This window comes from Ambystoma mexicanum, chromosome 2p (genome assembly GCF_040938575.1).
Source record: "Ambystoma mexicanum isolate Mex_15411 chromosome 2p, UKY_AmexF1_1, whole genome shotgun sequence".
Lineage (NCBI taxonomy): Eukaryota > Metazoa > Chordata > Amphibia > Caudata > Ambystomatidae > Ambystoma > Ambystoma mexicanum.
This window is the reverse complement of record NC_090923.1, coordinates 939738328-939766082: the sequence shown is the minus strand read 5'-3', so window position 1 is coordinate 939766082 and position 27755 is coordinate 939738328. Positions and strand designations below refer to the sequence as shown.

At 45.1% G+C, this 27755-nt stretch overlaps 1 protein-coding gene across 2 annotated transcripts in view; it reads right to left on the bottom strand.

Annotated features, from left to right (window-relative positions):
* The window catches only part of LOC138566940 (amino acid transporter heavy chain SLC3A2-like), a 440795-nt gene that overhangs the window by 36769 nt on the left and 376271 nt on the right, over positions 1–27755 (bottom strand). For both annotated transcript variants that reach the window (XM_069644698.1, XM_069644699.1), the window contains exon 8: positions 27459–27581. In XM_069644698.1, coding sequence (XP_069500799.1) covers positions 27459–27581 — 123 coding nt within the window. The remainder of the gene's footprint in view (positions 1–27458; positions 27582–27755) is intronic.

Sequence of the window (27755 nt, the reverse complement as noted above, 5' to 3'; positions counted from 1 at the left end):
CTACAGGCTGAGAAGACTTTCTTAGCCATGGCATCATATTTTTTATCATCCCTATCCTGAGGAGCAGTAGGGTAAGCAGAAGTACTGCCTGATGAAGTTGCAGCCTGGACCACAAGACTCTCTGGAGTAGGGTGCTTAGACAGGTATTCAGGGTCAGCAGCAGATACCCTATATTTTGCTGACAACTTCTTGTTAACCGCAGGGACAACTTCAGGAGTTTCCCAGTTAGTCAAAATCTTTCTTTGTAGAGCAGAATGAAAGGGAACCACAGGATCCTCCTGTGGACCTTTATCCAGAATATCTGTGAGGTCATCCTGTTGAAAAACAGGTGAAGGCGCAGACCAACCCATGAACTCCATAATTCTAGACATTAGGGTTCTATAAGGGGTATCAGCATGTTCCCCTGGGTCTGGTTTGACAAATTCCACTTCTGGGGAAGTGTCTAGGCCACTTGCTTCCTGTAATGCATCCTGAAGGTCTTTCAACCTTCTTTCCTCAGAGGCAAAAGTCACTGGTTCAGGTAATGTGGTCCTCTGCAGCCCAAAAGGCCTTTCTTGATCAGAATAAAACCCATCTCTAAGGCAGAGGGAGCCATCATCGGTGGCCTTGAAAAGGTCGATGTCGTCGACGCCGATGTAAAAATCCTCGAAGGCGCCGACAAAGGCGTTGAGAAAACTGGAAGAGGCCTCGAAGAACTCGAGAGGATTGGAATCCTGCTCGAGGATGTCGACGACGTTCGACGTCGTGTCGGAGGCTCTCGAAGTAACCGTTGGCTGTGGAGTAGCCGTGGGTCTTTCTTTTATCGGCGTCGACTCGATCGACGGATGCGTCAAAGAACCCTTCGATAACGGCGTTGATGGCGCCGAACTATGCTTCGAAGGGGCTTTCGACTATGGCGTCGAAGATGCTTTACTTCCCGTTGGCTCATGGCGCTTTCGGGTCGACTCTTTCGCCGGGTGCTTCGACTCATGGCGTTTTGATTTTTTGGGCTTTTCACCCGGGGTATCACCCTCAGCTGACTTCGAGGGGGACGAGGCCGCTTTCTCGAAGACCCTTAGCATCTTTTTTCTGAATTCCTCCCACTCAGCCTGAGAGCTGTGCTTAGTGGGGCAATTTACTCTTTCAGGGGAACTAGAAGACGATAAAGGGGATCTTCTTAGTCTTTTTTTCGAGTGTCTAGACCTCGACGAGTGGTGGGAGCCACTTCGAGACCTAGACCGAGAATGCTTTCGACGGTGAGGAGAAGAATGTCTCGACTCTACCGTGGAAACTTTCGAGGAAGTTAAAATTGACTTACCTCTCTCGAGCTTCCCCTTACGCTCCTTCAAGGCTTTCGCCGTCATGGATAGGCATTCCTCACACTCCAAACGCTGGTGTTCAATTCCCAGACACCACAAACAGATCCTGTGAGGATCCGTCAACGACATTTTCTTCCCACAGTCTCAGCATTTTTTGAAACCGGACCGAGGAGTCATCGGGTCGGAGGAGGAAGCCATCGAGTACGAGCCGGTTTTCTCGAGGAAATATGAATATATAATCGACTGATGAACTGAGCGACGGTATTCCGAGGCACACGAAGCGCGGAAAAACGGAACTGAGCAATGGACGCTGCGCATGGCCATTTATAGGTATGATGACGTCAGCGTCGATACGGTGGCCGTCGAGGAGCACCTACTCGACGGACGTCGACGCACAGCGCCCTCTACTGGGAAAAAATGTTTCCGAGGCCAGCAAGCTGGAGATACATATATCATAGATAAGGAATACGTCGGAGGACACAATCCCTTCGAAATAACATTTTAAAAAACAAAATTGTGTTCATTCTCAGCAAAAGAAGCCATTGAAGAAAGTAAATTATTTTATGGCACATTTTTTTTTAGAAAGCCAAACGTTCATTTCCAATGATCACTTTCAAAATATATTATAGTTACATTTTTAATGAGCAAAGGACATTACCAAATCCTAGAAAAACACATTTCCTACAGAAGTTGTCTGTCATATTGCTTCATTTGCTTTCCCTGAGAAGATTTTTCTTTTAAGGAATGAGGAAAGTTAGCATCCCATGGATGATAGTCTGGTAGCCTCCAATTGTACTTTCAACATCCCCTGACGAGAAAAGGGAGGAGAAACGGCACCAATAAGTGTTCCTGGCTACTCTGAAGTAAAAAAAAAAAAAACATTTTGGTAAAATCCGTAGTCAGCCTCAGGATGCAGATGTCAGAGTAACAATGCCAAGACATCCGTCACCCCCATAGGGGGGGCCCCCAAGGCATGCCGCTGGAGCGATCCAGTACATAAAAAGGCAGAGGATCCGTACTTTGATTACACACCAATACCGGTTCTGCTGGTCTGCAATACTTGAAAATGGATGTCAGTACATCTCTCAGGACTGTAGTATGCAAGAGTTACCACAATGTTCATCCTGCATGCCGATTCCCTACTCTATACTGGATTTTCTTTTTTTAGGCAGCTGTGGCTAGGGAAGTGCCAGTCAAGGTAAGTATGGGAGACGACATGAACTGCCCTGTGTACGCCACACCAGAGTGCCTGGCAACTAGCAAAGTGTGAAAGTGGAGTCCTGGCTCCAATCCAATTCAATCTTTGTCCCCTCTGCTGGGAATTTCAACAAGCAAACATACATTACTCTACAGCAGGCCTCTGCAATCTTTGCTCTCCAGCAATTTCGGATACAATTCCCATGATATCTGGCTGTTGACCATGCTGGTTAGGAATGATCGGAGTTGCAGTCCAAAACATCTGGCGGGACGATAGTTGCAGACCACTGCTCCATAGGCATCCAGATTGTAGTCATGGCACTTCCACACAAATCCATTAAGTGTGCCGAGATGGGTCCTGCTTTCCCCAATTACCATGCAGCACGGCCCCATGAGCCTCGCAGACGTGCTGAGAATTGTCTGTAGGAGAGGTACAGGAACAGTGTCGCCCTTTATGGAACAAATCCCTTCACAACTCTGCCCGTGAAATTCAGTACATAGTTAATCAAAGGTAAGCATAAATTGTGTAGTTCTAATCAAAAACAATTTGTTGCTCACACAATATGAAATCGAAACTTTAAATTCGTGACGGATTGTACACTAAAACGTTGAGAAACGGTTTTGCAACTTGAGGACTGAATTTAAGTTTTCGCTTTATGTTGCATTAAACGTTAAATGTGGGACATAACAATACGAGCTACGGTGACCTTTGATTAAGATGTCCCACGAATTACTTAAGTAATTCTGTAAATGGGCTTGTTCCCATAGACTGCGACACCCATTTTGCAGGCTTTCTGAAGTGTGCCGTCTGCTGTTTAATTAAAGCCCAAGCTGGGCACTACCATTGGGTCAGCACTGATGCATTCTTTATGGAATAGTCTTTTCCATTTAAATGGACTTGGGAGGGCTGTCCAACTCAAGGTCTCTTGGGACAAAACCCTGACGGGGTATCAGGCTATCCATAATTAATATTCATCAGAATACATGTGCATACCTTTAAAATAATTGTATGCAAATTTATCTCATGTATATTAATGAGGGATATGGCTTTGAGGCCTGGAGTGGGACAACCGCGATATAGACGTTTAGATGTGCAGTGCATCCAGATAGTGGTTTTTGTGCCTTCAGACACAGATCCGTGACATTTTAATATGTAAGAGCTAAGAACGAGTCGGAGACCTCATTTAATCCAGGACCTCTTTGCTGAGAAACTACAAGTACCATTCTCCTCTTAACACATAATCCTACAAACACATCTTCATATTCGCGACATTAAAGGAGCCATTTCCTTTGCCGATCCCTGCTTGGCACAAAGCTCAATATTGGGTATGATGGTTGGGAAAGAAGACAACTGGCCAAAGGTCATGACTTTTAATTGCATATGGGCTTGAAGCTTTATTTACGTTCCAAAATCAGCCAGACCAACTCCCACCATGCAAACATAACATTAGCTTTTTAGATTCTTTGAAAATGCATATTTTCTTGTCCACAGAGTTGATCTTCGGTAGCACCCACCATTAGCTAGTCATCTCCCAGTCAACATTGCAAACAGTGAAACCTCTGTGCTATCTGGGCTTGATGGAAACTAGCACCGCTGCACTACCTGAACATAACAGACGCCAGCATTGCTGTGCTAGCGGAACATAATCAACTAGCACTGCCACGCTAATGGGCATAATGAAGCCTGGCCCTGCATTGCCATTTGGGCAGATTGTGGACCAGTGGTGTAAAATGTGCTCTCCACTACCACCCCCCTCAATCTCTTCAACAAAGCACGACCCACACAACAGAATCCTGAGCCAACCTGGACCACCACGCATGCACAATGCATATGATCAGTCTGCTGCAGCGGCATGCTGTGCCCTGCACTAAGTGAAAGATGCAAGTATGTTTCTTTGAATCTGAACTTAAATGTTTCTCCTAGCATAGGCAGATGGGGACAGTGCCTGGCCCTTGGGGTTTAAATGTACCAGCCAGCTCTGTGCATTGCCACTAAGATTATGCACAGTAATGATATAATGTGGGGTACATTTACCAGCCCAACAGAAATCCTTGCATCACCAAACTGCAGGTTAGCAGTTACAAAAGGAATGGCTGCACTGCGGCTGCTGAGCACATATGGGGCGAGATGGAGCACAGACACCCTGAGAATGGCTGCAACTATTTTCTTCATGGGCACCCAAAAAGAGGAATTCAAAGGCAGCCTGGCTCAGCGCTGCTGTGATCTCCAAAATGTAAAACTGTAAAAGGAAATGTTCTGCGTTTAAAAACGACCTTGCACTGGTGGTATTTTCATCTTTAAACCTCACACAGTTTGGTTCCAGTAAACCCCAGCCATGTCCTCCTATTTTCAGGCTGAACATCGTAAAGGAGGTCCCAAGCAAGGGCCGCACTCCAACCGTCCATTTCGAAGTGCCAGGAACGTTCACGCCAAAATATGTGACGTATGATGAGCAAATAAACCAGCAGAGAGCCGCAGTGGGGCTCTGTCCAGTACCTGTCAGAAAAACAGCACCTATTGAAATACCGACACCAAAGAAAACATGGACAGTAAAGTATCCATTGAAGAAACCATATCAACAAATGAAACGGAATGAAGATCGTCTGAGTACAGTCCCTGAAGAAACCAAAAAGGTCTTAAAAGAAGACAAATGGTGACGTCACAAGAACTCAGACTGACTCTCAGATAATGAAAGCGACGACCTGTGAATGACAAAAAGAGACGAAACACCATGGATAAGCGACATCCTGAGTTGAAGTTAAAAGGGCAATGTCAAGTATAAGAAGCTTATGCCATAAGAGCGAAGATGTGCAACCACTTTACACGTGTACATATGCTTGGAAATGCAAGAAAGCTGAGGAAATCGTGCGGCTTGCTATGCTTAGTAGAAAATTAGGTTGCAGCAAGTGTCACACACATCTACCTCAAAAGGAGCACTTTATATGACGCATATGTCCACTTTGCATAAGGGCAGAACCAACCGCAAGTTACTAGAAGCCCCAGGAAAGAAGGCCCTCAAACATGGGAATCGAAAGACAAAGACAGAAACGAAACTCAAATGCATGAGACCCGTGCAAAGAAACCAAGGTCATCTTAGCTGACACAGGCCAATACAATTTATGACACAAAGAGTGGAGTATCCTGTTCAAAGGAGTCGAGATAAGCAGCAGAAAGCATTTGGTGGACAGAAAGCTAAAATCAAATACACAAATTACATGGAGACGGAGACGATTTCAGAGTGCCTAAAACACGTGACCTGCCAAGCAAGAAGAGTTGGGGCCTTCACACCTACACACAGCCTTGAGCCATGCACAGATATCCGAGTTCTCCCAGACAGAGAAGCAGCATCGAGGCCTACAAATTAGAAACTAATTGACACATGGCCAGTGGGTCAGTGATGGATGGTGGTACTGGTTGGTGGGAGGCTAGGGGAGCGGACGGGCAACCCTGCACCTGGCCGACCATTCTGCATGCTGCTAAGCGAAGTGGAAAAGTACAAGGGGACGTGGTATCAACCCAATCACAATGTACCAAGTAATCTAGGATCCTATAGTCTGTAGAACCAATGAGACATCATACTTTTAGTGACGTTTACAGTAGCTATTTTGAAGGAAGGGCTTAGTTGCCCCAGCTGACATTGTCAATCCAATCCCCTCTCCCAGTTACCATATACAGATATAGTACCTATAGTAAAGTTACCTTCCTATAACCAATAGAATTGCATGCAACATTTTAGCATTTCACGTCAGCGATGACGAGTTTTTAGTATAAAGGATGTGATTTTTGTGAAGTTCATCGGAGTTGAAGCGAGAAGGAAGATCGAGCAACTGCTGATCATAACTCCCCGTTTTCTGTACTTGTCATTAAACGGACTCCCTTTGCCAAACCACCGAGTTGTCATTATTGATTTGATGCTTGAGTATTAATCTGCATCCCCATCCATCTCACGGGTGCTGCTATTCCATCTTAAAGTGCTGTTTGGGAAATCCCCAGTCCTATGGGCCGGCTGGGGTCTCTCCTGCACATCATTGTCATCAAATGAGGGCTATTCCTCCCTGAACAGCATTGTTGTGCCAAATAAAGTCTATGAAAAGCAGGAATTACCTCCTTTCAGGCCACATTCAACTTTTACTTTTGAAACAAATTAAACACATGCAGAGCCCTTCAAAAGAAAGCGCTTTCTCCCTGGATATGCATCAATTACAAAGAAAATTACTTCCAGCATCTTTCTGTACTCTGAAATTTACCTGATCTGTAAGAGCTTTCAGAAAATGAATGGCCAAGAAACCGCGTTTGTAAAATTAAACTAAACTGAGAAGCACATGTGTAAATCCACTTTTGCAAAAGCTGTGAAAGGATACTTTGAAAGCTAAAATGTAAAATCATCCCAAATACTCCTACAGAAACAGCATTTTATGGTTGTGGATGGGATTTGGTTTAAATGTATAATATATTTATTTACAGAAAGGCTGGCTTTTGTGAAAGAAAAAAAAAACGTTTGAAAGCTGTTTGAAAGCAGCAGAACCAGTTTTGACTGGGCAGGCACTTCAAAGATATCCAGCCGCTTGGTAAAGGAAGCCCCTTTGCAATTATGAAAGTGGGAAGTAGCGACCTCATCAGACTGGCCGGCAATTTTTCAGCCAGGAATAATGGATTAAGGGGGGCTGGCCTTGTCACAAGGAAGTGTGAATTCCTTTGACACCTCTACTTAGTTTCCACTGTCTGGGATGAAAGAGTGTCATGGTAATCCTGTTCAGCTGACTAAGAAAAGACATATTGCTGGGGGGTTGGAAAGACTGCTCACTTATGGGAACAAAGCCAGCCCATTTGAATCAAAAGACTTTTTACATCAATACATTTATTTTAGTAATATGAATAAGCAGTAATGTGAAATTATGATGGGTTTTAATATGATTTTTGTAGCAAAAATATGATACTATGCGGGTCTTCATAACATGTGGGGAACGTGAATGGTATTAAAGAGGCGTTTCTGAAGAAAGCATACATGACACGGATGTAAAAATGTAATGGAAATATGCTGAACATTGATAGGCTCAATTCCATTAGTGGAATTCTATGGGAAATAATTTCCATAGAAATCGCAAAAGATTTCCAGAAGGACAAAACAGCATCGCACAAACTTGGGATTTGGAACGGCAGATTCCTTGTAAAATATGGGGTCTGCCTACCTAATATTCATGATGATAACAATTGTAAATATAAGTGTTTTGTTTCATAACTGATTTTGGCAAAAGTAACTGTGGTATAGCAATGCACACCACAAAAAAACACCCTAAAACTGATGTCACTTCCCTGGGTCCAATCTGCTTACAGGGTGGCAGCAACATCCACAGCCTGACCTATCCTATCTTACAGGTATGTCCAGGTTAGTTCGGTACACATAGTAAAAATCCTCTGATGTTATCCTGCTTATCAAAGGAGGAAGCATAGAGAGTCAGAACATTCAAAAATCCAACCTGCAAAATCCAGGGATCCAGACATTCCACGTTCATCCTGCAAGACTCCAGACTTCAGAGCCATGCCAGAGGTAGCTGATCCATATCCATGCAGAACTTCCTATCCAGGCAGAGCCACTATCCAGAACTAAAAACCCAACAAAAAACCCAACAATTCAGGGTGAAAGGAGGAAAGGCTGCAGACCACTTTGGGAGAATTCAGTGACTAGACCAGTCTTTGCCCAGCTGATGCACCCCGCTGTCTACTGTGACCATACCCCGGTTGCCCCGCTGTCCCCTTAAAGGAGAGCCCAGCCACTGTGCAGTGACCCGATCCTTGTCCCGCTGTCCAGAGACCAGGTTAGCTGTCCAAACCACCCAAGTGCATTTTTTAAGTATCACCCTTCCCAGTACTAAAAGCTGCATACACCGCTCTGTTACCTTGCATTATGTCTAAACCCTATAAAAGTCCAATAAGTACCCTAGTAACTTCTTAAATTGTCAAAATCCTGTGTGCATCCTGTCCTCAGAAGAATCTGTGTTAGTGCAATTCTTTCCAAATCATTTCAGTCCATTGTGTAAGTCCTTAGTACTATTTTAAATAAATTAATTTCCCATAGAGTTGAACGCGGTGTGAATAGGTTAACCTGGCAAATTAACCGCCTTGCGTACCGTGTCTCTCTTTAACTATCTAGCCACTAAAATATAGTTGCAGTAGAACAAATCATTTTGCTAACCAAACCGAGTTTGCCCGTGAAAGTGTTTCCCTTTTAAAATCCGATTTTCCTTCCCTATAAAAAATCCCATTCGGTCACCCATCTAGAGTCACCCTTTCACTTTAGTATCATACCTGTTATGTGCCTTTGTACCTTATCACTAAAACAGATTTCCGATTTTGGCTGTTTAGCTCATTTTCTTAGCTGTTCTGCTTGTTTTAAACCTGTGACAACTAAGAAATTGCAACTTTGCCACGTGTGATTCTTGCTGCACCGTTTTTCCTTCCTCAAGTCGATTGTTCTCACTTGTATGCATGTTGTTTAGTACCATGCATTGTAGCTTGTAAGGTTTCTTGCTTCTTTAGTACAGCCACGCAAATTCCTGTCTCATTTATTCAACCGAACTATTGTACCTGACTCCTTGCTAATCCTCTCCACCCACACAAAACCTGGTTAACTGGGGTTTGGGGGGAGTGCAGAACAGTTGTCCCATTTAAAAGTATTACCTAAAAGTAATCTTGCTTTCTTTCAGTTTTGCATTGATGTGTGTGATGGTAAAAAGTTAAATTAAGGGTATCCTATCATTTTGCTGTGTAATTATCACCACACTGGTGATTGCAGCCCTATATTGAATCGGTTCGATTTTCATTGGAATTTAAAATAAATAAATATTTCATTATTACACACTGGCCTGGTTCATGGTCCATTACGACACGGGGTGTACATCAAGGGGGGGCGCGAGACGGGTTGACTGCCTTCTCAAAAATAGAATCTTAATTTAATAAACTCAAAAGTGTTTTTATTTTGTGTCGCATACCTGGCCAGTAGAAAGTGTCCTGGTCTGGAGTGTGCGTATCTTTAAATCCGTGACTATAAGTAAAAATGTTCATGCTGGCTCACCATGTAATGGCACTACTGTTGGCTTCCTCCTTAATGCTAGTAAAAATCTCATGCTGCAGGAAGAAAACCGGTTACTGGTGGCTGCACAAATGTTGGCCCTTCTTGCCCCCATAATGTAAGAACACACATCTTACTGGCTTTGCCCTTAACACCAGCAAAAAATGCAATGCCACAGTAAGGAAATGTGTGCTTGCTGTCTACACAAATGCCCCCACCACATCCCCCAATCTAATAACACATATGTTGGCCTTGACTTTAACGAGAGTGAAATGTGCCATGCCACAGTAGGAAAGTGTCCAGGCTGCCTGCTCAATCATACTATAAACCTGCCCACCCCAACCACTCCCTCCAAGTAATAACACTCATCCAATCGGCTTTGCCGAACAATGCCAGTAAAACATCCCATTTCACTAAGAAAATGTCAATGTTTGAAAGCCGCCCTAAAACCAGCCTCACACATTCATACCCCTTCAGCCACCAGTCACTCAGCTATGCATTTTCTCTCTCAATTATTAACACGTGCACCCAGAACATTCACATGCACTCACACCAATACATACCACAGCATTCACCCTGCACTTCATATACATACACGCAGACACTGTTTTTGTATCCATTTCCTGACCACACCTGACCGGATGCTCCCAGGGACGGTGTCAGGGCATTTCAAACTTTTCAGTTGAAAAGGGGTCAGCGCCTCAGGGGCATGGGTGGACTGGCCTCGAGGGACTCTGGGGATTTCCCGATAGGCCTCTGCACCCTGGGCCTCTTTTGTATGGTAACCTATGTTATTTGCACATTTTCTCATAGGAAAAGGGTTGGGCTTGCTGAAAATGTGTAATAGAGGGGCCACTATGAACATTATTTCCAGGGCCTCTTTTGGTTCTCAGTCCACCTCTGTTCAAGGTGGGCGGGGGGGGGGTGTTGGATTAGGAGGGGCCCTGCAACTGGCCCCATATTCGCATTCAATAGTCCGACACAGAAATATGCTGCTTTTATTTCGGACTTTAAAGGTGTGCCTTGCAATATGCATGTTAGAAGCTACCTTTGTTGGAGCTCTTCAGGCAGTCACCGCCATACTAAGTGTTCTGACCGCCTCGTTGCTTTTGTACTGTAGTTGCTCTACATAAGCCGCTTCATAACAAAAGAAAATGAATAGCTTGTGATCATCTGTGGCTATTAAGCCCATTGTCTCCATTAGAATGCATGCAACACCATGGGTGCCTCAGGCTGTTTTTTCCCGCTCTAGGCAAGGCCGCGGGGCCCCAAAGATGTTGAAATGGTTCCCGTGAGCTGTGCCACATTTCAGCGGGCCCTTGCTCCTCTCCAGGCCTCCGGCTACTGCGCTCCACACAGACCGTAAGCCGGGAGAGCTTCCTGACGCGTGCAGTGGAGCCGGAGCACCTCCATGTCGCTGCCACTGATTTTGTTTTGGCCTTGCTGATCAGGCTGTAGCCTTGCACTGTCTACACCACTGCACTATGACTTTAGAAAGAAATCTTCATGCTTTAGTCAGAGTGATGTGGCCTTTCCCCCCTGCACCCTTGCAAGCCACACGTTAGTCAAGTCCGGGAGCCCAATCCAACCAGCTGCTCTACGTGAGCAGTTACACCGACAACCAGAACAACTATAAAGCACAACCATGGCGGAAAAAAATACAATTATTTAAAAAACGGTACTCATTTCGGCCTTCCCTAGTAATGGGGACGCTCCCTCGCTGATGCATTAGGACAGACAGCCTTGAACGTGACAGAGGCTGCAGCACCCCCTAGTGATAGGATAAGACCAGTGCGCCATCAAAATAAGCAGAATGCTTGGATCCCTACAGGTAAAGTCAAGGAGGAGTAAACCGCGAAAATGTCCACCATGTAACCACCAAGGGCCCAATTCTCATCTTTGTGCAGTGAGCGTGCTAAATAGCACGACTCACTGCGCCATTTCTTGACGCCCAGTCACCACTGCTATTCTGAAGTGGGCCTGGGCGTCATCGCAAAGGACAGTGCTTTCGTTGTCATCCGCCTGTTTCCATTGGAAACAGGCGGATGAAGATTCTCGGCAGCACTTTCGTTAAATAACGAGGAAATCGATGTTTAACGAAACTGCTGCCGAGATCAAAACAAAAGCATGTGCTGCCTCGAGCCCTGCAAGTCGGAGTGACGGTTGTGGCAGCCTGCCTCGTTTCCTTCATTTAATGCATTTTTGTGCATCATTGGGCAAGTGGCAGAGCGTACCACCATCACACATCATCTGCATGAGTCTCCGTGTTGTTCAGTTATTCATCTTGTACTGGAGGAATTTATTCATCTTGTACTGGAGGAATAAATATGTATTGCCATGCTGCTGCTACAGAGCAGAGGCAAACGTTGCCTACCAGCTCTGTGCGATTTCCGTCTGTGAAGTTAGGTAAATGAGTTCTGTCAGAATTATACATTTTAAACATTTCAACATCTTTCCATGTTGTGCTGTTTGATTGCGTATTTTAGAATGCTCCAGTGGTGCCAACAATGTATGTTTTGTATTTACCTGTGATGTAATTGTTATGCAAAGTATTATTTTTGAAACTTGAAAAAGCATACATCTTTTTGGTCACACATGTTGGCAAGTATGGTAGCATACACACAAATAATATATCACCCACCTGTCACAAAAAAAACAACTGCTTCTTCTGGCACTCCTCCGAACGGCACCAATTGAGTACCGTAGTTCAGCGCCAATTTCAAGCGCTTACGGAATTGGAGGAGTGCCACAAGAATAACCATGCAAAGGCATAGTTAACGAGAGTGCCGGTTGCTAGGTGGGTTTCCAGCCCTTCCTAGCAACCGGCACCCATATTCCTAAAGTGGCGCAATCATTCCGACTTCGGAAGACTGCGCCACCTTCAGAATAGGGTGTAATTACCGAAAATGTCGTTGCCCAACGACATTTTTTCGCTAATTACCACCAACTTGAGAATCGGGCCCCAAATGTTTACAGCGTAGACGACCTGCTAAAATAAATGCATTTCCCACGTGCATAAGAGAAAGAAGCTCTTTACCTATGCCCAAAAGGGAATCCTACTACCCGCGCCAATTCCCGCCAACCTGCCGATCTTCAGGGGGGAATTATTTACACACAATTACCAGCATATGGAGTTTAGACTTCAGATCGCAGAAAATGACAGTGCATTTCAACTTAATCTTGGGCGTTTTTAAGGATGTCAAGTGGATTAACCTGGCTGCAGTGGTATTTTTTTTGTTAACTCCAAGGCGGCCGCAAACATTTTAATTTCCAAAACATCCACTTGCAACTACTTGGGGGAGAGCCAGGAATGTCATGAAAAGAAACGAGCCAGAGCCGAGCTAAGGGGTCTGGCCTGACTCTTAGGGCCAAACACGAGCCGAGTCGGCAACCAGTCATGGATCGAAACAGAGCCGGTTCAAAGTGCGATGAAGCTGCGTGGTCACACAGGGGCGCTGCGCCTTTAAAGTGCGCCACCAGCTAGCACAATGTAAAGTCGCACTTAACATTGTATGAACCAGCGGCGCTCTTTACATGACACTGCCACTCCCTAGTAGAAAGTCATTGACCAACACTTTACATGATCTAAAGTGTCGGTCAATGACTTTCTATTTGTGAGTGACATCAACAATCACGTTGCACGGGGCGCTGGTACTAGACCTGGGGTCGGTACTGCATTGAAATGCCAATTTATTTCAAGGTCTAATTCCCAACAAGTTGCTTCGCTCCAACAGTGGCCTGTCAGGATAGCCACATTCTCATTTCCTGCAATGACGGGGAGAGGCAGGAAGAGGTCAGGGGTCGTGCCGGAGCAGCAAGTGGTACGGGTGGGGGATGTAGGCTCTCAGGAAGCAATGAGTGAGGGTAAAGGGCATGGGATTGCAACTTCATTCCCTGCCGCACCAAAACCGAACCAGAGAAAACTGGTCTTAGCAAAATTGGCCCTCAGAGAAGGTTCACAGAACCGCCCTGGATACCTGTCAAAATGCTTGTCCATTCAGGAGATGGTATTCCAGTCCTGTTCTTTTGCCATTCTGGGACTCGTAGTCCTTTATTCATTATGGTGAAATCCTGGACTACAAATCCTACAAAGAAAAAAACGGTGTGGGCCGAAATTGCTCAAATGGAAAGGGGCAGGTCAGTAGGTGCTAGTTTGGCTTTTCAGACGGTAATACTCAGATTATGCACCGACCTGAAAAATATGAATATCCTTATGCAGAATGAAAATTATACTAAACTATTTTCCTCATCCTAATTGAACAGAGTGCTTGCGAAAAAAGATCACGCCTCGCATTGGCTCCCTGTAGCATCAAGAATGACCTTCCAGATGCTGACCATCACGCACATCTGCCTCCATGGAACCAGCCCGGCATACTTATCTGACAGGCTCTTCTGGCAAACAGCACGCAGAGTGCTTAGATCCAACCACTTCTTTCTTCTGCATGCCCCCAGGGCCAAACTGACTCGGGTTGCTCAAGGGTCTTTCCCCTATGCTGCACCTGAATGTTGGAATGCCCTTCCGCCTGACCCAAGGTCCTGCCGTTCTCTTACCAGATTCAAGTGTGGCCTAAACACACTGCAATTCGAGTAACTCCTCCTGCTCCCTGCCTGCTATCCGCTTGCTCCCCCTTCAGTCTGATGGATTTTGTTTGTGGTGTAGTCGGTCTTGTCAGCGCTCTTACACCTACGGGTCTTGTTTCAGCACTTTATAAATCATAAATAATAAATAACACTCCCGGTACAACACCGGACCCCCTTATGGTTACAACTAACCAGTGCGCCCGACCGTACCTCCATCCTATCCTCATACGACCCACACACCCAAGATAAACATTAGCACACAGCCGAGGCATTGAGTCTTACCCCTACGGTTACAAGTTGGGCTTCTAAAACCAACTCCCACATGCAGGACAAAGCACACCGACGCCAGTTTCTCCCGTTTCTGAACCGGTCCTTTTCATCCTATCCCTACTAACACACCCTGCCCTCTTCTCTTGCAGAGCCACGTGAGGGCCTGGAGACTGCCCTTGGTTGGTAGCGGTGCGCCGTATAAATGAACATGCCATAATGTAGAAAGAATCTTCAAGACAAAGTGGCAAAAATCAGAATTGCTGATGGAGAAGTGCCTCGTACCACCACCCCCAACCAGCAGCACTTGCAAGAAAAGTTGCGACGCTGCACAACCAGTCACAGCAGGTGTCCGCGTGTATGCAGAATGCTGCAACCCGCTTCAGGACAACACACCGCTCACCTGTAACTGAGCCAAAGAGCGGTTCCCAGATGAAAGTTGCAATTTCAAGGGCATGAGGAACTCTCACATTTATCATGCTGGCCGCCATTGAAAGACTTTGGCATAACCGCATGAGAGACAGCGTTGGGGGCTTAGCCCCTTATATGCGTTTTAGCGATTGCAACACCTCCCAGGAAGAGAAGATAGGGAAGGATTGAACCAGAAAACCAGCAAGGGAGAAAGAGGAAGGTGTGGGTTGTTTGTGTGAGGTCAGAGGAGGAGGAAGAGGCAGAACAGGAGACCAGAAGGAAGAAGTACTGTGTAGTGGTTCTATTGGGTAAGTGTACGTGCAAGGCTGAGGGAAGGAAAAAAGGGTGATTGAGGGAGGGGGGCATGTGAGGAGTAGCACTGGTGGTGTGAGGAGGGGAGAGTGGTAGTGCTGTGGAGAGGGGAGGCAAGGGGTAGTGAGGAGAGGTAATTAGAAAGGAGAGGGGAGAGTAGTGGTAGTGGAGAGGGGAGTAGTAGTGAGGAGAGTAGTAGTGAGAAGGGGATAGTAGCATGAAGGGCTGATAGAAGTAAGATTAGAGGGTGGAGGTGAGCAGTAAAGAGAGAAAGGGAGAGAGGAACGTCGGAGGGACACAAGAGGGAGTGTAAGGGAGAGAGAGAAGGCAGTGGGTGGAGTAGGAAGGAGGCGAGTAGGAGGAGATGGGGACGAGTGATTGAGAGCTTTAGGGAAAGGAATATCAGCGTGCGTATGGCTAGAGGGTGAAGCTCTGAGTGCCTGGAAGGCACAACCATTGAATCTTACCTTTGCAGAAGTTGTCGAGTAGGTCCCCTAAAAAGTCCAAATAGATCAGGCGTTGCCTTCAGGCGATCACAAGAAGGCAAACAACTTCTAGATAGTAGTTGTTACCAATCACTAGTCCAGCTCAGGGTAGAGACATGTCTGGGTTAGGGATACACTACCCATCCCTAGGCTAGAGAACAGTGGACAGCCCTTACAACCCTTCCCATAAGCATAAAAACCCTTGCACGGTTTCAGGGAGTTGATGCAGTCTCGAGCAATAAACGTTGGCCCAGTACGCTCTTAAACAAATATCTATGATAAAGAAGCAGCTACAGGCAGTAACACAGGTTTTTAAAGTAACATTGCATTAGGTGCTGACTGCTGGCGAGTGGTTTCGAGGAGGGGATGTCAGGCTAATGTGGTCAGCTTGCCCCATGCAGGGTTCTAGAGTGCAGAAAACCAGGATGTTTTGGAGCAGTCTGGGACTTTTCCCACAGCTGCTGCCTCTTCAGGAGCGCCAATACCCTGTGAAGTCGAAAAGCATGATTTAGAGGACCTCAAACTTGGAACCGTGAAGGACCACAATTACTGGCTAAGCTGATATTACCGGAGGCTAAGAATGAGAATTTCAATTCATCACTCATTTAAAGGCAAATTAATTGTATACGCTGTGTTAGGAATCCCAGGATGTTGTCACTGCTTCTATATGCAGAGCCCCTTCCCCATGAGGCTAGGCCGCTACCACATAGTCTCCCAGGGGTGGTACTCAGCAGGTGGATATCATGGGAGGGGGAAACCCAGTCACTACCTGATAGTCCCCTTGGGGGTAGCACTAGCGGATAAATCTAATGGGCGGGGAAACCCCCTATGGGACCAGTAACTACCATATTGGGAGAATGCAGTATTTCCATAACACCCCCACCAATCGTTCACCAACTCCCTCTTTACCACTGCCCTCCTATCCCATGTACTTCTGTTGTAACCAGAAATAGAAAGTACTGAGACGATGAAGATTAGTGAGTCACAACATCATAACCCAATCAGTACTGTGACGAGAAGAAGGTGAAGGGCATTACAGAGTACCTACCTGAACCACTTTGACCATTCTAGTGGTTCTGGACAGCCGATTGGAAAAAACCAACTTAAAAGCAAGTAGTGTCAAACCCACCCTGGAGGAACTGCGAGATGGAGTATGTCCAGGAAAGGAGAGAGATCCTCCGTGGAGGGGCTTGGTCCTAGCATGCCATTACGTTTGGAGGGCCGAGAGGACCCAAGAATGTCTGCAAACAGCAGACGGGCAATAGCGACCAAGAGCCAGACTTCCCAATTGTGGATGCTCTGCAGGGGAAGACAAACCAAGAGAAGGCGAACAAAGACCCAAGCGGAGCTGCAGGGGCAGTCTTTGGGTAAGGCCATACTTCCCAGCTGTGGAGCCACTGAAGGGGAAGTCAAATTCCAGAAAGCAAGTTGCTGTGGCAGTCACAGGCGCAGAGGCTCTGGCGAGGCGGTCCCTACGGACCAAGTGAAGCCACCAAGAGAACTGCAGATGGGCAGAGGCAACAGCAAACTGAGCCACGCCATGGGACCGTGTGATCAGGGCAAGCTACTTGCAACACAGAGGGAGAAAGATTGCGGAGTAGCGTAGGCAGACCCGAAATGCCTCCAAGTTGTCAAGAGAACCCGGGAAAGACACCGGAGACCACGCGAGCAGCTGCTGTGCTACAGCCAAGACCATACAGGTACCTGGGTGATCAGACACTGGTTTGGGGGACTGAATAGGGTGTGGGAGACCTACACCTCTTTGAGAAGGGTTACAGAAAGAAACCCTTTTGATTAACAGAAGAGAGACTTTTGAGAAGACATGCAAGGGGGAACAGGTTTCAATCAAGTGATATTGAGTCTAAGAGAAGGGTCGTGGAGCCAGATTCAGAAACTAATGATGAACTTTGCATGAGAAATGGTACTTGGCATGCAAGTAAACCAAGTCTGCACCTGACTTCACAGCTTGGGAGTGCGTCCAAGCTATTATTCTTTGTTGCAGTACCTGGTGGGAGAAGACAAGGTTTGCCTACCGGGGTCGAGGACCCACCACAGATGGGAGTGTGTCCAAGCTACTCTTCTTCGGCGCAGTGCCTGGTGAAAAGTACCAGGTCTGTCAATCGGGGTCGGGCACCCAGAAATGGGGGGGCAGACGGGGAGGCTGAGCAGGGTCAACCAGGGAACAGAATTCCACCAACAATTGTTCAACTGTATTTTTAGCCTAGTGGAGGCTGGGTCAGGGAGACCGCCAACCTCGCTCCAAACAGTTGATGAACTGATAGGAAGCCTGAAATCCAGGGAAGGGGCGATTCCCCAACACTTGAGAAAATGAAGATTCCAGAACTGTCTTTTGGGCAGGGGAAGGGAGCCGCCCCCTTTGGGATAGAAAGACCTTTTTTTCATTTAGTTTATACCTAGAATGTGAGGGACAGAGTTAGGATTATGACATTGGGACTTTTGCTTTTGGACATTCCGACACAAATACTAGTTTTTGTTGAGGCAGGGAAACTCCTCTTAGCGTTAGGGCAGGATAGGGTTTTTCTTTTCCTTTTCACACTTGAATAAAAGTTTCTACTAAACACCATGCCCCTCAGTGTCAGAGTCTAACCTCTGCACCCTTACAGCTGCCATGCCGATTCTCTATACATAAACACATTTAACAAAAATCACTTTTAGCGCTCCTTTGGAATTTGAGGAGACTATTTGACGGGCCTGGAGGATGACAAGATTATTAAAAGATCAGATCATGGATTGCTGTGAAGATCAAGGTTACCTAGGGTGCGCCTTTTTTCAATCACTTGGAGGCAGCTATTCTATGCTAGCACTATTGTGTCAAGGGTACAATTGGAAGATGGATGGAAAAAAAGACCCGACATTAGGATTTACAAGAGCAGACCATGTTTCTAATCGGTTGGATTGCCACAGGACTAGTGGAAAGATTGTAGGATTTTTACAGTGATTGTGTCACATTTCTACTAACCCCTGTCACAAGTTAAAACAAATATCTTTTTGAATGTTTTGATATCCGTGTGATTTTAATAATGTATATCATTATTATATTTGATTAACAAATGCAATTGTCGATTTTCTTTATTAAACAGATGATTGAGCAGTCCTATATGAGATATATTGAGCAGTACCCACTGTGTAAACGCTACTCCCATTAGGCACTTTCCATCATCATTTGGTTTGATATCATCCCCCCCACCCCTAAGTACCAGATGGAGTGACCTGCATCTCACTAGATGTTCCTTAATAGACCATGATAGGGTATTCAAATGAAATCACACTATTCTTGTTATTGGCTTTAGGTAACGATGACCCACCCCATACACTGGTTGAGCGATAGTGACTGAAAACACTTATAAAACTGTTTGTTAGGGAGATTATCAAATTGAGAAGGGCAAATCAATTTTAATCACTCAAGATGCTGTAATTAATCAGTGATGATTCATCCCAGATACCTGGCCTGGGACCCTTCTCATGTGGCCAGGGAAAGGCCGACACTTCCTGATCCCGACCCAGGGGGCGGTGTACTACGGGAGCACACATGGAGGTCAGGGGGGGGCGGACGGCCAGGAAGACTCGGAATCCATCCTGTTTAATTTTTCCCATAAGCCCACACTTTTGATGGCCGTTTGACAAATAGCAGAAATTATAGAATCTAATTTTGTTGTTGAGGACTACAAGTGCCATCATTCCGTAAGTACTGGGATGAGGAGAGGACTGAAGAGTTGGGCTCTAGCATTAGGCAAGCAACTAAGCATAACAACCGACAACTGAAGGAACCCGAGAGGAATAAAAGGCCCCCTCAGGTGCAGGCAGGCAATTAGAAGGTGCTGCAACTGTTAATGGAGTGAGTGCAGTAGAAGTAGAAAGAAGGCTCAGGGTTGGCAAGCCCAGCAGAAGTGGGAGAACGAGAGGGATGCCGGAACATGGATGCAGCAGATTTCACTGGCTTGTTCTGAGAGCGTCCTGTTCCCCTAAACTCTTAAGTGCAGAGGATGTGCAACGGAAGGTGTACAGGAAGGCTGCCTTTCCCCATGTGAGCCTGATTGCACTGGTTGCCATGTAGGAAACGTGTCATAGACCAAGGCAAGGAGCATTTGTCAAGTCATGGGTCTCAGGAGTGAGAGGAGCTCCTTCATTGAGTTGTCAGGCCGAAGACACGAGAGAGTGTGGGTCCCAAGCAAGCCGGAAGCAGTAGAAGTTGTGCAACACGTAGAAAGAGGATCGCAGAAGCCGGGGAGTAAAACCTGGTGTTCCGATTCCTTGCATGACCAAAAATATCTTTCTTGCGCGAAAGCAAACGCTACTGAAAGCCATTGTTAAATTAAAGAAGTGGCTGCGTGCCTCTCATTAAGCAGAAGGAATGTTACAGAAAGCGTTGTTGAACACTTAAACCTTGTAAAACTTAAGTGGTCGCACATGCCTAATTTCGATTTCAATGGGAAGAAGTGACATTTACCTCTTTATTGTCACATCTTGGGGGCACTGGTGACTCTGGAACCGATGGAAACGGTGTCCTCCATTGCAGTTTCCATCACGTTTTGTACAACACCGAGTGCAGGTCTAGTCTTTTTGTTGCAGCATGTCCGACGCCGGTTGTTTTCTTTCCGCACTTCCGGCATTCGGGCGCGTTGCAACGTCCTGTGTTTCCAGTTCGTTCTGCTGTTGCCTGTGCGTTCCCTTGCTACTCTTAGCTTCCCTAGACTTCTCCATTTTGGTTTCCTTCTTGTTCCCCGTCTATGCCGCTCTCGCTCTACTTTTCCCCCGCTGCACCCTTCCCCTGCTAGCCTCTTTCCCTCTCACCTTTTCCTCCCATTCCTCCTGTCTCCCGCTGTTCTTTCTACTCCCTCTTTTGCCCTCCTGTTCCCTTTGTTGCATTCTGTTTCCTTCCTTGCTCTCCCCCGTTTGTTACTGACTTCCCGTGTACCGACTCAGCCTGTTCCTTGGATTGCTCCGCTTTTGCCCTGCGTCTTGTTGTGGCTCCCATGATACCAGATCCTCTCCTGTCCCCGGACTGCTTCTGAATTCCACTATACTGTGCTTTACCGTCCTTGCTGAGACTTCCTCTGCAGTTTTCCTTACCAAAGATTACTCACGTGGTCTTCGACATCCTGTTATGCTGCCGGACTAGACTACTGTTCATTCTGCACGGATCTTCCTCAAGAACTACTGGATTCTGATCACTCCAAACAGACTTTCCTGGGTTTTTTTTGTGCCACTGGCCTTTTCCCTGCATTCAGGCAGCCACGGAGGATAGCCACACTTTACCTTTCAGGTGACACTGGTTTCCTTCCACGGCCGCCCCCATCTACATAAAAATAAAGGAGAGGACCAGACCCAGAAAAAGACAAAAGTCGACACTCCGGTGGAAAAACAGAGGCGAGGTGGAAGGGGAGGTGGGAGAGACGGAGTCTTCCGTGGATGAAGAAGACATTACAGACCATTTTGACATTTATTCACACAAACAACCATGGTTGATAAAAGAAGTTGAGTGTTTAAACATTGTATCTGCAGTTGGAGAAAGCACAAGCATTGTCCACACCAAGAGTATTCCCTTATTAAAATTGAAAGCAGCCTTTCTGAAAGCCAGCAAATGTTCAACAATTACTGTGAACCCAATAGAGAGTGGCACCAAGGCTTCCTTCTGGGTATTTATTTCACTAACAGTTGGCAAGAGGTGAAGGGGAAGGGAAAGGGAAACCTTGCTGCTAAAACAAAATACTGAAGTTGTTGTGGTTGCAGAAAGACAAGAGGCAAAAAGGCTGCCACATTTTTTAAGAGATATTCAGAGGCAGAGTGCCTTGCCTATTTGAAAGTGCTGCAGTGTCTTTAAGTGAATCTTGTCCGAACCTGTCTTGAATTACAAAGTACTGAATCTGTGGTGGCCTCTTTCAGTAGTATAAATGAAGTTAAATACTATGAGGCAAAGGAGAACGTACTCATGGTAAACTCTAGTAAAAGTGAAGATTTTGAAGTAGACAGACGCACTGTGAAGTCATCCGGACAAATGCACCTATTGTGATTCCTAATTTTGTGAAAGATATAACTGTTAACCCCAAGACATATGTTTCACTAACATTTATAAAAGTTGTATTCCTTTTGAACTATACACAGTCTTCTTGGATAATTGGAAGTGGTGGCAAAGAATCGTGGCTGGTAATAACCTTGATGCTTTTTTGAGGCAGTTGAAAGTCTTTTATTAGGCAGTGGGCAGTCTTTATTTCACAAAGAAGAAGAGCTCTGTTGTTGGAACTTTGGTTAACAAAACTTTACCTTGACATTGAAGTTTCAAGAACTGAATTGAGACATTTCTACCTATGTGGATATCGTATTTCCTATGATGAACATTGGAGCTGAATTTACCTTGAATCGTGGGGAAGGGAGTTCAGCCAGTGTAGGGTGTCCTGACCCACGTTTAAGCTACCCTGCTACAACATTTGGTGCTGTGGGCTTAGGAAATTCAAGATGGCGGAAAACCCACATGTGCGCCGAAATCCAGGAAAGCTGCGCAGTTGTGCGCACACCAAAATGGTTACCTAACTTGCCACCCACCAGGGTAAAGAAAGGTCTTTGTTAACAAAATCCACTTTTACTGATGTCAAAAAGTTGCTGAAATCGTGACTCATTGGACCACTTTAAAGATTCAACCCTTTTTGTGGGGTTCCACATAACCATCTTACTGTAAGGAGCCCCATCAAAACAATGTTAAGCAAGGATTTACTACCATGTAAGAACCATTCCTGTTTAGAATGCATTAATCCAAGAAAATCCCAAAAATGGGTGCAGTACCAGTACTCACCACTATCCAAAAGCCGGCGTTTTAAAACCCACTGTGTGTTTTTCTGAAGGCAAGCAAAATGCCTATTTCAAACCTTGCAACATGTGCAAAATATTCACTGAACACCAGCAGACATTTGGCAGAATGGAGTTTTGTGTGCCTACAAAATCTGGGAAATGAAGAGCCCAAAAACAATGCTTATAACAAAAATGCTATGGAGTCAGCAGCTTAAGCCTAACTGCAACTGGATTTAAAACCACCAAAATCGAAAATGTTAAATTAAATGAGTGACCTATGTTTGGTGTCACATGCCTTTGTAACTGTTGAAATGTCATAGTTTTGCACTTAGAATCAGCATTCTAGCTGCATGTGTAAAATTACAAGTTATTTTAAAAGCAACAAAAAGTTAGCTGAAGGTCTGGCTTAAGGAACTTGATTTTGCCTAGCAACGGATCCCATCAGGAGTGAAACTTGAGTCACAACTATGTTCCAAGGCCAATGTTCCTTTTGCTGCCCACTAAGGATATGCCATCTATCTGATAATTGAATTTCCTGTGCTCTGCCAGAGAGTGAACAAAGCCCTCTCCACTCAGGCAAAGGTTTTTATTACAGACGTCGTAAAAAGTGGCTTCCTCCTGGAGAAGCTGGGAGGGGCACTGCCTGTGAGAAGCAAGCTGGCTTGGCAGAAACTGGAAAGACTGGTTTCTGTACCATGTGACCTGAAAAGACACACCCCTGCAGCAAGGATATGGTTTTATAAAAAGGGGGATAATTCATAGTGCGGACATGTGAAAATTTTATAAATGATACCATAATTCTTGTGATTTTTCTGCCCACAGTTTAAGACGTGGTAGGAACCGGTGGTATGTTCAGGGGGGTTTTAGCGGAAAAGTGGATATTACTCTAAATGTGTGCATGTTAAAAATCTGAAACTTCATCAGTTAATGTCCCTACCCCCTGCACACATGTATGTAAAGTTGGGTCCATGTCGGAAATTGAAAAAGCAGTTAAAAAGTCAATTATGTACACTCTTTGAATGCAAGCTCCGAGAATGAGCAGATTTGGACATAGACATGGCTAAATTCAGCCACACCATGTATATGTAATTTCAAACAACTGTGTAACTCTGAAGTATGGATTTTGATCATATATATATTTGGGTGCACAGATGATAAGGGAGGATGTTTCAAGAGATCATAAAATGACATCAATCTGACTCACAGTTCAGTTTGCCAATCAAGCGGAGGAATGGAAGCCTGACCAATGACGAATGAGAGGGGCAAGTCTAGTGATGCAACACACACACCCATTCTCAAGAAACAGATAAAAGCAGAGAGTCAGGACACATAGAGACATTCAATTTCATCTGCCGCTGGAAGCCCTGCCGGAAAAATCCATACTTACCTCCATCAAACTCCAGAAAGCCAAACTAGAGACTTCAATCTATCCAGAGCAGAGACCAGACCAGAGAGAAAGCAGTGCTGTGCCTAGCCGAGACCAGACCAGGCGCTGTGAGCAGAATCCGGAAAGACCTGACCAGACTGAAGATCGTGACCAAGTCGCTTTCCTGTTCAAAATCTCTTGTGAGTACTTAGCAAAACTCAGAACACATCTCTTAGTTTAAATTCATCTAATTCAATCTATTTAACCTAAGTAGAACTGCCTCCTATCTGTCACCTGTCATTTCTAGTAAAATTTGTCATTTTGAAAAAGTGTGCGTTTAAAATTTACAAAACCAAAAACGACCTTTACTAAATTACTCATATCTCCGCAACCGTTTGGGCTAGAGACTTGCAATAACTTTCATTTGGAAGCTGAGATCCCAGGCTTTCCTAGGACCCCAAAACGGTAGAGATAGTCCTTGCGGTTCCTTTGTAATAGCGCTCGGCGCATCCGCGAATTTTGCCGCGATTTGCAATTTCTTCACATGTAAAAAAACTGCTGCTGCCTGATTTCATTTGCCAGAAATTCGTTTAACCTGCTAACTATCCCTGCATCATTGCTAGTGTGAGCCTGGACTAATATTAACTAGATACCACTCACCCTGAACCTCTGTAAGGGAATTAAAAGCGTTCAGCATATTTCTCATTCATTGCTAGCACCTATCAAAGCATTTGCCTGTGTTTTCAAACTTCTGTTTAAGCTTGCTGGATTGAACTGAATTACAGTTGATTGCATTTCTGAGAACTGTGTGTTTTCCTTCCATTTCCTTGCCTTGCATCAAGGGGGGGAGGGGAGTAGCCAGAGAAAAGTGATTACATTGTTTGGTTGAAATCATATTGCGTATTTTCTGTACTGCATTCATTGAATATTGCATCCACCTGAGCCTACATAAAGCATTTTGTACCACATTATACTTTTGTTCCTATTTACCAGTGTGCTACCTTATCCATTTCATCTCAACTCCTTAGTAATTATAAAGAAGTGTGCTAGTGCCAGATTCTCCGTTGTTAATATTTACCATATCAGATTAAGTGTGATATTCAATTATTAATTTATTAAAAAGTGTGATATATATTTTAATTTATCAAATAAACCTTTTAAACTTGCAAAACAGAATTACTTCTTGGCTCAGTGGGGTCAGGGGGATTCCAAGAGAGGGGTGTTATACAAGGGTAGTCATCCAGAACGCATGAACTGGACCTAAAGATATATCAATAAGGGTTTTCATTCAGTATTCTAGACTAGGCGTTAACTTAGCTGTAGTGCTGAATTGAATCCTCTTACACCAGGTTACTCAAAGGTTATCAGGAATACTGTGAATATAACTTGATGTTATTTGAATTTCCATATAATTTCTTTATGTATTTGTTTTTAGGTGTGAGGGCCAGACATCCTGTGTTAGAGTGTTTCCCCTTTAGCTTTGTTACGCAGGGAAATCCTCAGAGTAAGGATAGTGAGGCAAGTTCGATCATTTATACTTTAATAAAATTGCATGTTTTGAACAATCATCAAACAGTTGTCCACCTCGCATTGCCGACCCCTCGCAATGCTCAATTCCCTTAATGATGCTCCCAGATAAGGAATTGAAGAATTCAATCCCAGCTATGCAAAACTAATATTCACTACTTCCAATTGAAACTTTTCTAAAAGAGGCTTGATCTTAGCGTGGTTTTGTTGTTCGATTGTAAAGGAGATGACAAAATGGCCATGTCTGCCTGCTCTCGGCCTTGGTTATGGAAAAACTCTGATAAATTGCCATAAATCTGCACCGAGCTCCTGGATTTAAACCCTGTGTGCTTTTACAGTGCAGACGGTTTAGGCCTACACGCTTTTATAAAACTATTTTAGATCAGGGAATACAGTGGATCTGGCTTGTTTTTCAATAACGTGGATTCAGTTTTGGAGGTCAACAAATACCATGGTGGATCTTTAGGACACCCACATCAATCGTACTTCCCTTTCATGTCCTGTTATTCAGATCCTCTTTAGTATTTCTGTGTATTAACAAGATGGCATGCCCATTAGCATACTCACGCTGGCTTGCGTATCACACACTCCACAGCACGCCACTGCTACATAGGGCCGACTGCATCTGAACTGCTTGCACTAGTGAAATGGCATCTCATGGTTCCAGATCAACTATTGCCCTTACATTTGCACAATTGCCCTTACAGTTGCACAATTACCTGAAGCTAGTCCTGTAATCTTAAATGCTTATGAGACCTCTTCCTACCGGCACTTCTAACATCGTGGCTTCAATATATTAAGCAATGCTCCTTTAGATCAGGAGCTCCATGAAATTACTGCTCCAGACTTGGCAAATGAGCACCACTATCCTCAAGGGATCACGCATAGATTGGAGCATAAACAATGCCCCCAAACCAGCCCTTAAACTGAATGACAACTAAAATAGAGCGGGCCCCAATTCCATGCCTCCCCTGGTAGGGAAATAAAACCGGATTTCGGTGCCAGAACTGCAGGGCATCTGGAATGGTATAAAGAACTTAAAGCCCCTCAGGGCAGGGTCCTTTACCCAGCAGTGGCCTGCAGCAATTAGGCTTTGGCTGACCTGTGAGCACCAATGCTCTAGTTGAATTATGGAAAGGGATATTTTGAACCGGAAGAGATTAACCACAGTGAGAACAATCACGTGCAATAAAGCGGCTTACTCCAGAATAATATGCACATGCTGAGCACCAACTACAAACAACTACAAACAATGCAATAAACCTGTATCTTTTTTTCTCCCAAGCCATGCTCTCCAGCGCATCAGCGGTATACACAGAGAAGTTGGGAGTCTCTGCTAATGTGGGTAAAACATTCTGGACCGGTTTCACCAGCGCAGCTTAGGCCTTAAAGGTCTGCCTGCCAAACAAACACATGGTATTCTTTGGCAGGAGACAGGGGGACCGCACAGGTAAAGTCGGCACATTGACTGTCCCTCTATTATTTTTATGAGCAGTGCTTGGCATAGGCACATAATGCCCAAAGCATGCAGACTAAACATTACACTGTTTGCACCGTGCACTTGGTGTTGTGGCCAAACCTCTTTACATACGTCCTTATTTGGGCCATGAGATTAGGGCAACCAAACAGAAACACTGTGCTACGTTTATTGTGCGATTATCGAATCTATTAGACACATCTTCAAGAACATGCGAGGTGCACGCTTAGCATCATGTGCTCAGAGCATCTAAACCCTCAGATTATAAACGAGGAGCTCTATTTAGCCTGAGCTTTGCCTAGCAGATGCACTACTAACTACATCACTATTTGTGGGATCAACAATTTGTAAACTACGTAAACACTGCATTATGTGTAACATTTTCATGGCAGTCAGAAACAGCAGCACTAATTGTATCATGGGATTAGCAGAGGCAGGCTAAAAAGTGTTCTACAAACAGCACTATTTTTTATCATCTACTGAGCGGATGATTTCTGTTGAGAATTGTTGCTTTTCAAGACTTCCTGTAATAGAACAGGGTGCACTTCCTTTGAATCCCTTTCTTGATACCTTACCATTAGAAAATGTAAAGGAGCCACCGGCCTTCTAGCCAGACCTAGACATGCGACGGGCAGAAAGTGCAGAAGGAAGGGTGAGACTTACATGTGAGGTTGCAAGCCCCGGCTCAATGCTAGACTGCAGCAGTGGCGTCCCTGGCATGGTCAGCAGGAACACTTGTAGCATTCTGTGGAGGTCTTCATCCTGTGGCGGATCCAGGCTGCCGGTCTAGAAAGTTAAAAAAAAAGACGAACTTGAAAAAAACGAAGAAAATCAATAACACGTGCATGACCTCAGCCCCCTCCTCTAGCTTCCATTACTTGAGATGTCAGACCCGGATAAGGCCTCTCATTCCAGAGAAAGCCGCTAATGTAGGAAAAAATGACCTTTTCTTGTAGATTC